This window comes from Pelophylax lessonae (genome assembly GCF_965119305.1).
Source record: "Pelophylax lessonae genome assembly, chromosome: 5".
Taxonomy (NCBI): domain Eukaryota; kingdom Metazoa; phylum Chordata; class Amphibia; order Anura; family Ranidae; genus Pelophylax; species Pelophylax lessonae.
In genome coordinates, this window is record NC_138772.1 from 232,940,770 (window position 1) to 232,958,382 (window position 17,613).

Consider the following 17,613-nt stretch of genomic DNA (forward strand, 5'->3'; position numbering starts at 1 on the left):
TGCAAGGAGGAGTGGCAGAGGATCCCCAAATCCAGGTGTGAAAGACTTGTTGCATCTTTCCCAAAAAGACTCCTGGCTGTATTAGATCAAAAGGGGGCTTCTACTAAATACTGAGCAAAGGGTCTGAATACTTAGGACCATGGGATATTTCAGTTTTTCTTTTTTAATAAATCTGCAACAATGTCAACAATTCTGTGTTTTTCTGTCAGTATGGGGTGCTATGTGTACATTCATGAGGAAGAAAAATGAACCTAAATGATTTTAGCAAATGGCTGCAATATAACAAAGAGTGAAAAATTTAAGGGGGTCTGAATACTTTCCGTACCCACTGTATATCATCTAAATAATCACTCCACGCACAATCTACCTCACAATTGGAATATTTATTGCTCAGGTTTTGAATACACTATCATTCAACACACTTAACCGCATGTCGGCGGCCATTTTGGCGTAGTCTCCAATGCATCCCTATGGGGCAGCCATTTTCCCGGGGTCTGGCTTGTAGTCCAGCCCTCTCCAGCAGCACTTCCTTTTTCCATCAGCAGCAAGGACACTGATAGCAATGCTCTGCAGGTTATCTCTCTCAATCTCCCTCTGTATATTGCTTCTGGCTCAGTTTCTTTTCTCCTTTGGGGGTTTTTCATAGCTGTGACAGTAGCGGTGGGCTGCGCACACCGCAGCGCTCTTAAAGGGGACAGTACATTATTTTTGCACTGTAGTTTGTTTTTTGATAACTGGAGCCATGGATTCTCAGGAAAGCAAGTTTCCTCCAGCTTTAGTGGGGGGCCCCAGTTCTCCTGTGGCCCCGCTGCGACCTGATCTGGCTGCTGTAGTTGCGACTTTGGTGGCAAATATGAAAATGCTGATGTCTGAACGGGCTGCGAGAAAGAGGCCCAGGTTGTCTCTCTCTTCTGATTCAGATGGGGATATGGCTGCTGCTGCTGCGAGCGTGCCCTTTTCAGGGTCCCGCTCATCCTTAGACCCCCCGGGGTCTGAGGGGGAGGCTGAAATGGAGGGTGTTGATACTTCCTCCCCAGGGTCACCTGAAGAACGGGCGACCATGGATGAGTTAATTGTTTCTGTTAAAGAAACCTTACATTTAGAGGATGAGCCCGGTCCTCCGGGCGTTGTGTCCTCGTTTGGACGCACAGGACCCGCAAATCTGCTCAGGTTTTTCCCTGCCCAGCTGAATTTCATTACACTGTTAATGAAATGTGGCGCACGTTAAAACGTCCATTCCTGGTACCTAGTCGGTTCAAATTGATTTATCCTTTTGCGCCGGCTACGGAATCACGATGGTGTGTGCCTCCACAGGTGGACCACACTGTGGCCGTGTTGAACAAGGCTACCTTGGTTCCTACTGAGGATACCCCGGTTTTCCGGGATCCCACGGACCGGCGGTTGGAGTCTCTAGCCCGCCATTCCTATACGGTGGCGGGTTCGCTGCTCAAACCCGTTTTCGCGTCCGTTCTGGTGGCTCAGGCGGGGCTGATTGGACTAAGATGCTTAGAGGCAATCTCGTGTCTGATGACGTGCCGCCTGCCCAGCTGGAAATGGTGGATCAGATCCACCAAGGAGTCATGTATTTGTGTGATGCAGGCTTAAATGTGGCCCCCTTGGTGGCTCGCCTCTCTAGTGTCGCGGTACTTAACCGGCAACTGATATGGCTGAAGAGCTGGTCGGCCGACCAGTCCTCACAGAAAACAGTTGCTGATTTTCCCTATGCTGGCTCTCGCCTTTTTGGCGAGGCGTTGGATACCCTGGTAAAAGGCGTCACGGGGGGCAAGAGCACTATGCTGCCCCAGAACCCGAAGAACAAGTCTTTCCGAGGCAAGCGGGGTTCTGCGCCTAGATCCAATCAGGGGTCTTTTCGTGCCTTTCGGAACCAATCCAAGGGCAAGCCCTCAAGGCCCAGGGCAACCAGAAGAAACCCTGGGCGGGTAAGCAGAAGGCCGGCAATGCCGGCTCGGCGGGACAATCCGCCTCTGCCTGAAGGGGCGCCCTCACCCGTTTCAGGGGTGGGGGGACGTTTGCGCGGTTACGCGTACCTGCACATCCCCATTTTCGAGGGTCATCAGCGGTACCTTCGGTTTGCTATCGCAGAGGACCACTACCAGTTTGTGGCGTTACCTTTCGGTCTCGCTTCGGCACCCAGGGTGTATACCAAGGTGTTGGCACCGGTCCTGGGCCTGCTGCGGGCCCAGGGCATTGCGGTCTTGGGGTACCTGGACGATCTGCTTCTGAGATCGCGTGCCAGTCAGGACCTTGTGCGCGATCTGTCCATCACGGTACAGACGCTCCAGGAGTTTGGATGGACCATCAACGTTCAAAAATCAGCGTTTTCTCCATCGCTTCGCCTTCCCTATCTGGGAATGGTTCTGGACTCTGCTCAGGCAAAGGTGTTCTTGCCGGAGGACAAGCTCCAGACTTTGCGGGACGAACTCAGGTCCCTCAGGGACAATCCGTCCTCGTCACTCAGGACCTGCATGCGGGGCCTGGGGTTGATGGTGTCGGCCTTCGAGGCGATTCCCTTTGCCCAGTTCCACACGCGGGCTCTCCAGACGGAGATCCTGGCCAAGTGGGACAGACTTCCTCAGTCCTTGGATCTGGATGTCTCCTTGAGTCTCCAGACCAGATTGGCTCTTCTATGGTGGATGCAGTCCCCGTCGGTGGCGGAAGGCAAGTCCTTCCGTCCGTTGGTGTGGACAGTGGTTACCACGGATGCCAGCCTGTCGGGCTGGGGTGGAGTCCTGGGCAACCTGTCTGCCCAGGGCACTTGGTCGGAGGAGGAGTCCTCCCTCCCGATAAATGTGCTGGAGCTACGAGCGATAAAACTCTGTCTCTTCCAGCGGTCGGAACGTCTCCAGGGCCTGCCTGTTCCCGTACAGACGGACAATGCTACCGCAGTGGCTTACATCAACCACCAGGAGGGCACCAGGAGTGCTCGTGCAGCCCGGGAGGTGACCGACATTCTGTCTTGGGCCGAGACTCATGTCCCGGCGATCTCGGCAGTTCACATTCCTGGTGTGGAAAATTGGCAGGCCGACTATCTGAGCCGCCAGACCCTGGACCCAGGGGTAATGGTCCCTACACTCGGAGGTCTTTCAGATGCTGTGTGCGAGGTGGGGATCCCCAGACGTGGATCTGTTCGCATCCCGGCTAAATCGAAAGGTGGAAAGATTTGTGGCAAGAACGCACGATCCGTTGGCGGACGCCTCGGATGCGCTGGTGGCCCCTTGGCATCAGTATCGTCTGATGTACGCCTTTCCCCCGATTCAGTTACTATCCCGGTTCCTTCGCAGATTGGTCTTGGAGCCGCACATGGGGATTCTGGTGGCGCTGGACTGGCCTCGCCGGTCCTGGTACGCCGACGTTGTTCACCTGGCAGTGGCGCCTTCGTGGCGCCTGCCTCTGCGGGAAGATCTCCTGTCTCAAGGTCCGATCTTCCATCCTGCTTTACAGTCTCTGGCTTTAACGGCCTGGCTGTTGAGACCCAGGTTTTGAAGGACAAGGGTCTATCCCCTGAGGTTATCCCTACCCTAATCAAGGCTAGGAAATCCTCCTCTGTCAAGATCTATTACCGTACCTGGAAAGCCTATTTCACCTGGTGTGAGTCCAGGGGGTTCTCCCCTCGTTCTTACTCGGTGTCGAATCTTGGCTTTCCTCCAGTCTGGAGTGGATCAGCGCCTGGCGCTGGCTACGATAAAGGGCCAGGTGTCTGCACTGGCTGTCCTTTTCCAACGCCCTGTGGCGTCTCATTCCTTGGTGCGCACCTTCATTCAAGGTGTGCGACATTTGGCTCCTCCCAGGAAGGAGCCCTCACCTCCGTGGAACTTGAACTTGGTTCTGTCCGCGTTGCAGCGTGCTCCCTTTGAAAATATCAGGGAGATATCGTTGCCTCTGCTGTCAAAAAAAGGTTGCTTTTCTGGTGGCGATCACTTCGGCTCGCAGAGTGTCGGAGCTGGCGGCGTTGTCTTGCCGCTCCCCTTACTTGATAATTCACAAGGATAAGGTGGTTTTGCGACCACCCCCATCCTTCCTTCCCAAGGTGATCTCTGAATATCACCTTAATGAGGACATTGTCCTGCCTTCACTTTGTACGAAGCCTAAACATCCAAAGGAGATTGCTTTGCATTCCTTGGATGTTGTCAGGGCGATCAGAGTTTACCTGTCGTCTACGGAATCCTTTCGGAAGACGGATACCCTCTTTGTCCTTCCTGAGGGACCTCGAAAGGGCATGGCTGCGTCCGCAGCGACTATTGCCAAATGGATCAGATAGACCATTGAGCAGGCTTACGCCTTGAAGGAACGGGTTCCGCCCTTCCCTGTTAAGGTGCACTCTACCAGGTCTTTGAGTACTTCCTGGGCCTATTGGCATCGGGCCTCGGTGGCCCAGGTGTGCAAGGCGGCGACTTGGTCGTCAGTGCACACTTTTTCCAAGTTCTACAAAGTAGACGTTCTGGCATCAGCTGATGCTTCTTTTGGCCGCAAAGTTCTCAGTGCGGCTGTGCCATGATGGACCCTTGAATTTTTCTCTGGGTCCCTGGCTGTTGACATTTGCTTTCCTGGGTTGTTGCTCCTGTTGAGCATTGTTTTTTCTGTTGCCCAGTTGGTTCTCTTATGGTGCATGTAAGATTCCTTTCTCTGATGTGGGTACTGCGTTGCCTTTTCTACGGTTGCGTCTCCCACCCCTCATGTCTATACTGCTTTGGGACATCCCAACAGTGATGACTTGGAGGAGGCGGCGACTGTCGGAGGATGTAAGAGAAAATGGAATTTTTGTAAAATCTTACCTGTAAAATTCCTTTCTCTGAGTCCTCCGACAGTCGCCGCCCCCGCCCCTCTTTTGGGGTTCTTATTACCTACTGCTATGCTACCAAACTGAGTTGGGAGTGGTGATGCAGGGGGGGTATTGACCGGATGGGACAGCCCCCATGGGTGTGTATATGCTAATGCCTTTTGTCTTTGGACTAAGTCTATATGCCTAGCTATTCCTACGGATAGGAAGACAATACCCAACAGTGATGACTTAGAGGAGGCGGCGACTGTCGGAGGACTCAGAGAAAGGAATTTTACAGGTAAGATTTTACAAAAATTCCGTTTTTTTTTTTCTCTTTTTAGGGTTTTTTTCGCCTGGGTGAGCCTCTGTTGTTCTTGGTTAAGCTTCATGTTCCCAGTTGGCTAGGTTTAGCCTTTGGAGTTATGTTACACTCTGGTTGTGTTTTTCCAACCCCTCATGCCTACACTGCTTTGGGATGTCCCAATGGATAAGAAGTAAGAAGGCTGCATCTGTCAATGGACGATAGAGAAAAATTGATTTTTGTAAGAACTTACCGTAAAATATGTTTCTCTGAAGTCCATTGACAGACGCAGCACCCGCCCCTTTAATATGGGGATGGTTTTTTGTATTTTCTTCACTGCTTACAATGAAACTGGTTTGCTGGAGCAGAGGGTGTGGGTTATGCCTGTGGGGACAGCGGCATGGGGAATTTTTTTTTTTTGCTGCCTAGAACTACTCCTACAGGGGGCAGTATAACCCTATGGATGAGAAGTAAGAAGGCTGCGTCTGTCAATGGACTTCAGAGAAACTGATTTTACGGTAAGTTCTTACAAAAATCCAGTTTTACTTAACTTTTAGTTATACGTATATAATTTTTTTTTTTTTTTTTACGTACAATCAATCAATTTTAAGTCTGGTAAAATATGAGTTAATGGAATCATGTAGGTGTTTTGATAGGTCTACTGCTTAATTCACATTTTAACACCTGTAATGTTTTCCACTTGCAGCTCCTGTTTGATTTCCTTGCATTTAAAAATGACATCAGCTTTTGGAAGAAGAAGAAAAATATGGTTGGGATGTCAACAAAAGCAGGTATGCAGTTTACAGATTCCTTTGTGTGACTGCATATGTAAAATATATGTCAAAGCTTTTGCTACATAAAGAAGTTGTAAACCTTTACCTATACCTAGTGAAGTGATTAGTCTGAGGTGAGATGAAACAAATCCTCCTACATAAGTTATACCTGTGTATTTGTAGCCATATGTCCTGTACATACTTGTAAAATCAAAGATAAAAATTATTTTTCACAAAGTGGGGAAGTGGGAGCTGCAGTTACTCACTGTACAAGAACTCTTCACACGTCACACAGGAACAGAGCTGAGGATGTCAATCACAGGCTGAGTGCTGGAATCTTCCTCCCCTATCAACTCTTGGTGTTTGAAGTGACTTATGCTTATACCAAAGAAACTAGACAGCAGAGAGAAACGACACTTAGTGTTTTGGAGAGAAACAAGTAAACACTATGTAACTATGTGCTTTGTTGAGATTTCATGTCTGAGGTTTACAACCAATTAAATTTTTTATGTGCTTTGACTGACACCTGACTTCTAGTTGCAGCAGAGCGATCACAAAAAAAAAAAAAAAGTTTCTCTGTCGTTTATCAACAGACGCAGCTCCATCTAGTCAGACTATAGGGTTATGTTCTTCCTATCGGGAATAGTTACTAGGCAGGGAAAAAGTTTACCCACACCTATGGGGGCTGTCCCTGCAGGCATAATCCCACACACCCTGCTATCATCAAGCAGTTTGTTTCTGCCTAGATTAAGGAATAGGACCTAGCTTCCTGCATGGACTTCGGTGTTAGCTATTATAGGAAAGTTTGTTAGTTTATGATTTTTTTATTTTCACTAGTTAGTTCCTGAGGACCAAGATCCAGAGGAACTGCAAGCTACAGCCGGCTGAGGTTTCGCACTGGGTAATCTAGATCCTTATGGTCTCCCAGCCTGGCCAACGAGTGTGAGCAGTTTATAGTCCAAAACTAGGCCTCACCACCACAGTGCCCCGACGGATGGGGACGAGCCTGCGAGTGGACTGTCTCGCTGGGACCCACTCGACATGGAACGCAGCTTCCCCTACTGGGGGGGACAACTTACCCCCCATAATGTGGTATGGGGGGTAAGTTGTCCCCCAAAAACCCTTGGCACTCTCAAGGCGGAATAGTCGGACTTTAGGGGGTCCCTCGGTTCCCCTGGCACCTCGGAGGACTAGTCCTGTGTACCCCTCAGCATGCCTATACCCCTTGCAGGTTTTTTACCTTGGGGGAGGGGGGACGTGGTAATAATGCAGCCGCTGTGGCGCTTATTTGAGATGGGCGACTTGTCCTGTGTGGGTGGGCCCCTGGGCAGGGACCTTCCGATGCCTATTGTTCTGGGTCCCCTTTTGGGTGTCCTGGAGACCACATGTGGGGGCCGCCATTTTGCTGTGGATCATGATTTTTTATATTCCCATTAGTTTATATGGACAGCCATTTTCTATAATTCCCCATTGAGAATGCATGAGCGGCCATTTTCCTGAGGTCCATAGGCTGGACAGGCATGCAGCATGGTTTTTTAAAATGTAGAGGCTGAGTTTTCTCTTCCTCTTCCTGTACAGTCACTGTCAGTTTCGTTTTTGCACAGATCGTGCTGGAAGTCTCCTCTGTGGTCTGGTAACATTTTCCTGGGGTTCCCTGTGGGTTTTTCTTTATTCGCTCTGCTATTATCTTAAAATAAGCAGGGATTGCGGGACCGTGTTTTTCCCGGTCTTAAAGAGACCCTGCCCAATTATTTTAAAAAGTGTAACATGGAGTCCCAGAATAATATTTTACCTGCAAGACCCCCTGGGAGCAATTGCGGGACCTTCTGGTTCTCAGTCTCATCCAGAGATTGCAGCCTTTTTGCAAAATTTGATGTCTAAGGTAGATTTTGTCATTGCTAGTGCTGCCAGCTGCAAACACCCTCCGCCCTCACCTCCATGTGCAGGGTCTTCGAACTCTGAGATAGACATGGCTGACGCAGACCACACTGAGGGGTCGGTGTCGTCGCATTCTGATGGCGAAGAAGACCTGTCCTCATCAGCCGTTGCGCGGGAACTCACTTTGGTGGAAGCTCTGAAAGTTTCAGTGTGGAAAGCTTTAAAACTGGCTGATGAACCCACAGCGCCGGGTATGCAGAGATACAAGGAGTATCCTTGGGTAAGTTATTCAGGCGCCAAGAGAAGCCCTTACGAGGTGTGGAAAGCGAGCCAGACTTAGGTGTACCGGGCCATGATCTGACTATAACAGGTTACCCAAGGAGCATTGGATAGGGAAATTTAAGAGCTATTGGGAAATGAAGAAATAATCAATATAGCTGTGTGTGCTATGGGAAATGGAATAATAGCTATAGTCTCTCTCTGTGGGGTGCAATGTCCGCCATGTATCTACAAGTTCAGTCAGGTGTAAAAGTGTTTTGATTTTTGTTATAGCGGAGTGTGGAACAGAGGGACTTACAAGACGATGTGTCCACGGAAGGGGCCAAAGCCATGTTGAAGTTGCCGCCCAAGATGGCACAGGAACCCCCAAAGAATGTCAATCTGTCGAGCACCGCAGATAGAAAACCGCCTTGGTCTTGATTAGGGCTATAAACATTCACTACTGTGAAAATAGAGGAGTTAAATTTTAATTTCAGAAAAATTAAGTGACTCGAGGGGTCAATCAAAGCATTGAGTATCTCTGGGTCAAAGGATTTATTAAATGCTATAGATACCCTTCTAGATTTAGCCTGTGGGTTTAAGCTGTGATACCAGGTAGTATGGATTACTGATGGCAGGGAAAGTATCACTGCGAAAGTGGGTTTCCTGCAAGAGCACAATTTTAGTCTGCTGTTTATGGAAGTGATACAGTATCTGGCTTCTTTTTCCCAGTATATTGAAGTCTCCACAGTTAAAGGAGGATAGTGTTATTGGATCAGATATCTTCATGATAATAGAAAAAAAAAAGAGCAAAGGGTAATATATGTTGTTAATCCAAAGTACACAGCGTATAGTCATGCAGGTACTCAAGTTAGGAGTGTAGAAAGGAGAAAGAAGAAAAAGGAGAAATGGGATAAATTGTGGAAATAGTAAGAGAAAGTAGGTGGAGCCACCCTCTCTGGGTGCTGAAGGACAGAGGTAACACCTGTCAGAACACAACAGCTCAGCGGGGGAGATCGCTGTACTTTCTTCGCATAGTGGGGTGGTGGCTCTGACCACAGCTGGCATTTTTTTTTTTTTTTTTTTCACTCAACCCAAACCTGTAGTGTGTACAAGGCTTTACCATTTCTCTCTGTAAATAGCCTTTCCTGATTCTTCACAAGGATAAAGTCTTGCATCCAAGAACCTCCTTTGTATTAAAGGTATTATTGGCCTCCCAACTCTCAATGAGGACATTGTCCTTCCTCCTTTGTGCGCTGCTCCAAAGCACCCAAAGGAAATTGCTGTCCACTGTCTGGATGTAGTTAACACAGTCAGGATCTATCTAACAGCCTCCATCCAGAAAATGGATTCTCTTTCTATTGCCGACAGGGTCTCTTAACGGACACTTTCTTCTAAGACCACTATTTCTAGATGGATAAGGCAACTCATTGCAAGGGCTAATGCTCTCAAAGATTAGGTATTTCCAGTACATTTATTTACTCACTCCACTCGGTAATTGGTGTTTTTTGGACTTTTTGACATCAAGCATCTGTTGCACAACTGCTGCCGCTTGGTCAATTCATACTTTCTCCAAGATTTACCAGGTGGATGTCCAGGCTTCAGTGGATACAGCTTTGGTTGCAAGTTTTTTTCAGCTGTACTCCGAGTTGGGTCATTTGACCCTTGTATGTTTGTTTTATTGGACCTGTTGGCAGTGTTCTTTTTGCCTTGTTATTGCCCACACCCTCCATTTCATTGCTTGTGGACGTCCCAGCGTCCTTGATTGTCCAGCCTGTGTCCTGTTCTGTATGATTCAAATGAAAAGAATTTTGACTCCTCTGCAAATTCAATGTTTTTGAGGACTGTACAGGACACAGCACCCTCATCCCCTGTTCTGTGTTTTTGCATTGCTCTCTATGGTTCCTGCATCCCCTGACCTTATATTCCTCTCCTGGGATGTATGAGGCCGCTACAAGATTATTACGTGGAAATCCTTATTTCTCTATCGCTCATTGACAGACGTAGTCTTCTTGATTCTCAAGAGCTAGGTTATGTTGTCTCCGCAGGAGTAGGACTAGGCAGAATGACAAAACGTTCTGGCTCCACCCTAGGGGCAGTCCCTGAGGGTATATCCTCCCTCTCTCTGCTACAGGGAATCAGTTTTTTTCTGTCTAGTCAGGAGTAAGGACCTAAGTTCCTTGCTGGGATCTTTTGGTCCTGGCAAGACTTTTTTTCTTTAAGAAAAAGACATTTTTTAGGTAGTTTTCTCCAGTGTTTTTTTCCTGTGAGATCTTCAAGCAAAAATGCCGGACTGGGCGACACTTGTGGTCACCCCAGCCGGCCTACGAGCGCGCGCAGACCATGGCATTGCGCTTGGTCGGCCGCGACATATTCAAGTAAGTATGCGGGGCCGGGCGACGGGCTGGATGTTGAGATCCAGTGGTCACCCCGGTTTCTGCCTAAGAGCGCGTGCAGACCAGTGCGCTGAGTCGGCCGCGACGGAGTCCCAGTAAAGGGACTGACTTTGCGAGTTAAAAGCTCGCTTGGACGCCAGGTACCAGAGAGTCGAGGCGTCCACAAACCCCCACCCCGGTGGAGAGGGTATTGTGAAGAGAGGGTGCCTGTCGGTTCGGTATGGTGAGTAAACGTTCCCTTTTTTCCTCATTATGAGGCAGTAAATATTATGGGCCCTCCATATATGGTCAGTATATATCTGATACTTACAAGTCCCCCTTGTAATACAGCATGTGTTTGTGGGAAGTGGACTTGGTTCAAGAGCTAACACTCTACCCAGCAGACTGTAACATTACAGCAGACATAGGAGGTATAATCCTACCTTATGTGCAGTGTATCTCTGTAGATCCATATGTCACCTCTTAGCAGAGTGCAGGTGGATGTGCTGGGAAGACGATATCGGCGGTCCGCCGCCATTTTGCCGTAGACCGAATGCATGTATGTCCTCAGGTCACGCCGGCCGCCATGTTTTTGGAGTCTTATGTCTCTTCTATGGGGGCGGCCATGTTTTGTGAGCCCAGCTACCTCGTGGAGGGCTGGGAACGCCGGAAGGCGTACACAGGGGGCGGAGCCACGCCTTCTGCCCGGGAAAAAGCAAACAGCTCCTTCCAGTCTGTGTAAGACAGACGCTGACTGCAGTTTGTTGGAAACTGCACTGCATCGGTTGGTGAGCCTTGGGGGTCCCTCTCTCTCTCTCTGGGATCGAGAAGCAGGTACTCTGAGGGGCGCTATTGCGCTAGGGGGAGACACACAAAAAAAAAAAAAGAAAAAGTTTTTTTGTTTTTGCTGGCAAAGGTGTCCTGTATTAACATGGACCCTGCCACTCATGTATCTCCTCCGGATCCCCTCGAGGGGTCTGCGGGATCCTCCAGCACCCCATTGACAATTGAATCTTTGTCAGCTATTATGGAAACTTTTGTGTCCCGGGTGGAAGTTGCTTGTCAGGGACAGGGCGCAAGAAAGCGACCCCCGCCTAACCCCTTATTATCTGAAACTTCGGATTCAGACTCTGAGCCTATTTCTGCAGTTGCGGGTACTTCATCTGGTATTGGTGTCTCGGGTCCTGTCTCTTCAGACAGTGAGGAGGATGTTTCAGGATCCACCATAGCCCGAGAGGAAGCGTTGGTAAACGCACTCATGGTATCTATTCAAGAGACTTTAAGGTTACAGGGTATTCCATCAGAAATAGCTGAAACTGAGATCCCTTTTGGGACTAAAAAGCGCATCAAAGTGGCGAAGGTTTTTCCATTGCCCAAATGTTTTGGCAATCCAATCGAAGAAGAATGGCGTCTGCCAAAACGCACTTTTAATATTTCTAAACGCATTGACAGGCGTTATCCGTTTGAGGAAACCCTTATTAAGAAATGGACAGAACCACCTGTGGTGGATTCACCTATTGCTAGATTGAATAAAGCCACGGTTATTCCTTTAGAAGACGCTCCGTCTTTTAAAGATCCAGTGGATCTCAAGATAGAAGCTATGTCTCGCACCATGTTTTCCTTGATTGGATCAGCTTTCAGACCAATAATTGCTATTGGTCTGGTTTCGCAGGCTGTAACTGAATGGACCAAGTGGTTACGCCGGGACTTAGAAGAAGTCCCTCAGGCGGTATCAGATTTGTTGGAACAAATGATACAGGGGTTACAGTTTGTATGTGATGCGGCGTTAGACGCCACTCCATTAATGGCGCGAGCATCAGTCTCAGCAGTGGTTCTCAGGCGTACACTGTGGCTAAAAGGTTGGTTAGCCGACCAAGGTTCCAAAAAAGCATTGGCTAATATCCCCTTTTCAGGAGAGCGTCTATTTGGAGCCAACTTAGATGAGATCATTAAGGATCTCACCGGTGGAAAAAGCACCTTTTTACCGCAAAATTTTAAAGGTAGAGGAACTCGTCAAAGACGAGGGCCTTCTTTTTCTGCTCACAAGAGGTTTTTTCGTCCAGCGGGTGAAAAAACAAAGTCCTCCAAAGCTCCTGCAGGAGGCGTCGGGGGTCGTTGGTCGGGCAAGCAAAAGCTCGCCCCCTCCAGACCTGAAGATAAACCATCCAAAGCCTGAAGGTGCGCCCCCACCCATAACTGGGGTGGGGGGACGTCTTCGCCGGTTCCCGGATCCATGGCTTTCCAGAATCCCGGACAAATGGGTTTGCGAAGTCATAAGGTCAGGGTACAAGATCGAGTTTCGATCTCTCCCACCGGCGTGATTCTTCCCTTCCAATATCCGACTATCCGCAGATCGTTTAGAAGATCTGCGGAGAGCAGTCACAGATTTACTACAACAAGGAGTGGTAGTCCACGTTCCTTGGACAGAACGGTTTCAAGGGTTTTATTCAAACCTGTTTACAATACCCAGGAAAGAGGGCAAAGTGCGTCCAATTCTGGACTTAAGAGCACTCAATTCTTTCGTCAACATAAGAAGATTCAGAATGGAGTCCATTCGCACGGTAGCAGCCTTCCTGCATCCAGGGGATGTCCTAGCGTCCATAGACATCAAGGACGCCTATCTTCACATTTCCATTTTCGCAGGACATCAGCGTTTTCTACGCTTTTCCGTAGAGGAGAACCACTATCAGTTTGTGGCGTTACCTTTCGGTCTCGCCACGGCTCCGCGGGTCTTCACAAAGGTGTTGGCCCCAATGTTGGCACTTCTGCGCCAAAGAGGTATATCGATTCTAGGTTACCTAGACGATCTTCTGCTTCATGCAGAGTCTCCTCAGACCTTGCTACAAAACATAGAAATTACTATGATTTCTTTACAGGAATTCGGGTGGCTGGTGAACCAGCAAAAGTCTTTTCTGGTTCCCACCCAGAGGCTCGAATATCTGGGTCTAATTCTAGACACAGTCAGGACAAGAGTTTTTCTTCCGGTAGGGAAACTCCGAAAGATTCAATCAGCAGTCCAGTTGTTACTGTCCAACAGCTGGTCTTCCCTTCGGACTTGCATGAGGGTTCTGGGGTTGATGGTGGCTTCATTCGAAGCAGTCCCATTTGCCCAGTCCCATACCCGAATTCTTCAGCAAGAGATTCTTCTCAGATGGAATCGGAATCCGGAATCCCTGGACAATCAGATACGATTGAGCAAACAGACCACAGAGTCTCTGGTTTGGTGGCTTCGGTCTCCAATGCTCAGCCAGGGAAAGTCATTTCTGCCAATATATTGGACGATAGTGACCACGGATGCCAGTCTATCCGGATGGGGAGGAATTCTTGGTCAGTTATCTGTCCAGGGACTTTGGTCCCCAGAAGAATCCAGGTTACCGATAAATGTATTGGAACTGAGAGCGATCAGACTTTGTCTGATTCACTGGACCGAGCAGCTCCAGGGCAGCCCGGTTCGGATCCAGTCGGACAATGCCACGGCCGTGGCTTATGTCAATCATCAGGGGGGCACCAAGAGTGTCCGAGCGGCCAAAGAAGTGGCTTGCATTCTTCGCTGGGCGGAATGATTTGTTCCAGCAATCTCTGCGGTGTTCATTCCGGGGGTGGAGAATTGGCAGGCAGATTATCTCAGCCGTCAGACCCTGGATCAGGGGGAATGGTCCCTCCATCCAGACGTTTTCCACCAGTTGTGCCTACGGTGGGGCACCCCGGATGTGGATCTGTTGGCATCACGATTCAACAGGAAAGTTCAGAGATTCGTGGCTCGCTCCCGCGATCCTCTAGCAGAAACCGCAGACGCACTGATCGCCCCGTGGGGGCAATACCAGCTAATATATGCCTTCCCTCCTCTCGCGTTACTGCCAAGACTTCTTCGCAGGGTAGAGGAGGAAGGAATCCCAGTAATCCTGGTAGCTCCGGACTGGCCTCGTCGAGCTTGGTACGCCGACATGGTCAGACTGGTGGCGGACGTCCCATGGAGACTTCCTCTCAGGGAGGATCTACTGTCTCAGGGACCGATCTTCCATCCTGCTTTACGATCGCTGGCTTTAACGGCCTGGCTATTGAGACCCAGGTGCTGAAGGACAAAGGTTTGTCAGCTTCAGTTATTCCTACTCTAGTTGAAGCAAGGAAAGCGACTTCCAGAAAGATTTATCATCGCACATGGAAGTCCTACATTGCATGGTGTGAACCTTTGGGGTTCCGTCCTCGGTCTTATTCGATTAGTCGAATATTGGCTTTTCTGCAACAAGGGGTTGAGCAGAAACTGGCCTTGAGTACTATCAAGGGTCAGGTTTCAGCATTAGCCATCTTCTTTCAGAAGCCTTTGGCTACTCATTCCTTGGTGCGGAATTTCATCCAGGGGGTGCGACATCTGGCTCCGCCAGTGCACGCGCCGTTACCCCCCTGGGATCTTAATTTAGTGTTGTCGGTTCTTCAGAAACCTCCCTTTGAAGATATTAGGGAGATTCCTCTACCCACGTTGTCCCAGAAGGTGGCCTTCTTGGTGGCTATTACTTCTGCACGCAGGGTGTCAGAACTGGCCGCATTATCTTGTCGTTCACCATATCTGGTGGTTCATAGAGATAAGGTGGTTCTTCGTCCGAATCCATCCTTCCTACCAAAAGTGGTTTCAGAATTTCATCTGAATGAAGAAATTGTATTACCTTCCCTGTGTCCTAAGCCCAGTCATCCTCGGGAATTTGCTTTGCACTCCTTGGATGTGGTCCGGGCGATCAGGGTATACTTGAAAACGACAGACTCGTTTCGCAAGACGGATTCACTTTTTTGTGATCCCAGATGGACCCCAAAAAGGGGTTGCCTGCATCTGCCGCGACCATTTCCAGATGGATCAGACAGACGGTAGTGCAGGCTTATTCTATTAAGGGTCGGGAGCCCCCGTTCCCTGTTAAGGCGCACTCCACTCGGGCACTTAGTGCGTCATGGGCCTTTCGCCATCAGGCGTCAGTGGTCCAGGTGTGCAAGGCGGCTACCTGGTCGTCGGTGCATACCTTCTCTAAACATTATAAAGTTGATGTAATGGCATCGTCTGATGCCTCATTTGGCCGCAAGGTTTTGCAGGCCGCAATTTGAGGAGACCAGTGGTCTACCTCGAGGGTTTTTTTCCGTTGGAAAATTTTTTCTTTAGCCTCATTCTTTGTTTATAATGAGCCTTTAAAACTTCTAGTTTGGCACCGGTTGGGCCTTCTAGATTGGATTTGATTTGTCAATCCCACCCCTCATTTGTGGCACTGCTTCTGGATGTCCCAGCTCTTGAGAATCAAGAAGACTACGTCTGTCAATGAGCGATAGAGAAAAATGGATTTTTGTAAGAACTTACCGTAAAATCCTTTTCTCTTAAGCTCATTGACAGACGTAGTACCCGCCCCTCTATCATTGAGTTGGGTTGGGTTAAATTCTCTGTACTGCTTTAAACAGAACTGATTCCCTGTAGCAGAGAGAGGGAGGATATACCCTCAGGGACTGCCCCTAGGGTGGAGCCAGAACGTTTTGTCATTCTGCCTAGTCCTACTCCTGCGGAGACAACATAACCCAGCTCTTGAGAATCAAGAAGACTACGTCTGTCAATGAGCTTAAGAGAAAAGGATTTTACGGTAAGTTCTTACAAAAATCCATTTTTTAGGCTCTCTAAAAAATACTAATCCGCTATAATATGCCTGCAGGAGCTGCATCTAACCAAAAACGCTACTGATTTCCCTTGTAGATAACATTACAAAACATATTTCCGTTCTTCTCATGCCTCTTACTCTAGAAGAGTTAGCATTCTTATTTATAGGACAGGAAGATATTTTTCCATTGCAATGGGGTTATTGTAAACAAATGTGCATCGGTTTACATCCTTTCACCCCCAATCCATTACCTTTTTAGGTCAGAAAAAATGGGTTTTATACAATGATTGGCACTAATAGCCATAACTATGTAGAACTAATGACACTATGATTGTACTCTAGTTCTACTTACTGTGACACTCAGACAATTTGTCACAATATTCAGTTCATAGATGACACCGGGAGGCCAAATTCTGTACTAAAAGGGTGTCATGAGTAGCTCAGTGGAGGAGCCTGCTCTTTTAAGGTAGGCATTTCACAATGGTTCTCAAAACAAACTCAAGAAAAAACAAACAAAGCTAAATAGAAGTAGCTTGGTATCTCCAAATATAGGAAGGACTCCTGTTTAGAAGCATAACTAAAGTTTTAGTTAAAAAAAAAAAAAAAAAAAAAAAGTTGCTCTCACATAGTCCACTCTAGAGATTATACAGAATATCTGTTAACAATCTAGTCCTGGGAGACAGACTTATTAACTCAGAGATATTAGACTACTATTTGATTAACCACTTCTGAACCAAAAGGTTTTATCCCCTTAATGACCAGGCCATTTTTTGCAATTTGGCACTGCGTGACTTTAACTGGTAATTGCATGCAATGCTGTACCCAAATGAAATTGTATGTGCTTTTTCCCCCCACAAATATAGCTTTCTTTTGGTGGTATTTGATCACCTCTCTGTCTTTTTTTTTTTTTTTTTTTTTTTTGTTTTTTTGCAATATAAACGAAAAAAGACCAGAAATTTTGAGAAATTTCATTTTCTACTTTCTTATAAAAAATATCCAATAAACTCTAATTTTTGTCATACATTTAGGCCAAAATGTATTTATCTACATGTCTTTAAAAGAAGAAAAAATCTCACTAAGAGTATATTGGTTTGCGCAAAAGTTATAGCGTCTACAAACTATGGTGTATATAATGGAATTTACACAGCTTTTACTTTCTGACAAACCCCCCACCCCCCAAATTACCCATTTTTTTGGAAAATGGACACCCCAAAGAATTTCCTGAGTGTGGTGTTGAGCCCATTGAATATTTTTGGTGTTTGAAAAATTACAAAAAATATATATATATAAATATATAAATATTTTTTTTTACAAATTTGTCATTGAAATTATATATTTCTCACGCATGCCATGGGTATTTGTGAAATTACACCCCAAAATACATTCTGCTGCTTCTCCTGAGTATGGGGATACCCCATCTGTGAGACTTTTGCAGTCTAGTCCACATACAGGACCCTGAAAACCAATCACTATCTTCAGGCTTCTCACAGAAGGCCTGTCTCTTCATGGAAACTTTACAGGACAACTACATGTCTCAGTTGTTGGATTCTCCTACTAGAGATAATGCAGTGCTGGATCTATTGATCACTGATGACCCAAACCTAATCTAGGAGGTAGGAATCTA

At 47.6% G+C, this 17,613-nt stretch overlaps 1 protein-coding gene across 1 annotated transcript in view; it reads left to right on the plus strand.

The window, feature by feature from the left end:
- CLPTM1L (CLPTM1 like) overlaps positions 1-17,613 on the plus strand; it is a 102,681-nt gene that overhangs the window by 45,037 nt on the left and 40,031 nt on the right. Inside the window, exon 9 of the mRNA XM_082259714.1 lies at positions 5,788-5,872. Coding sequence (XP_082115840.1) covers positions 5,788-5,872 — 85 coding nt within the window. The remainder of the gene's footprint in view (positions 1-5,787; positions 5,873-17,613) is intronic.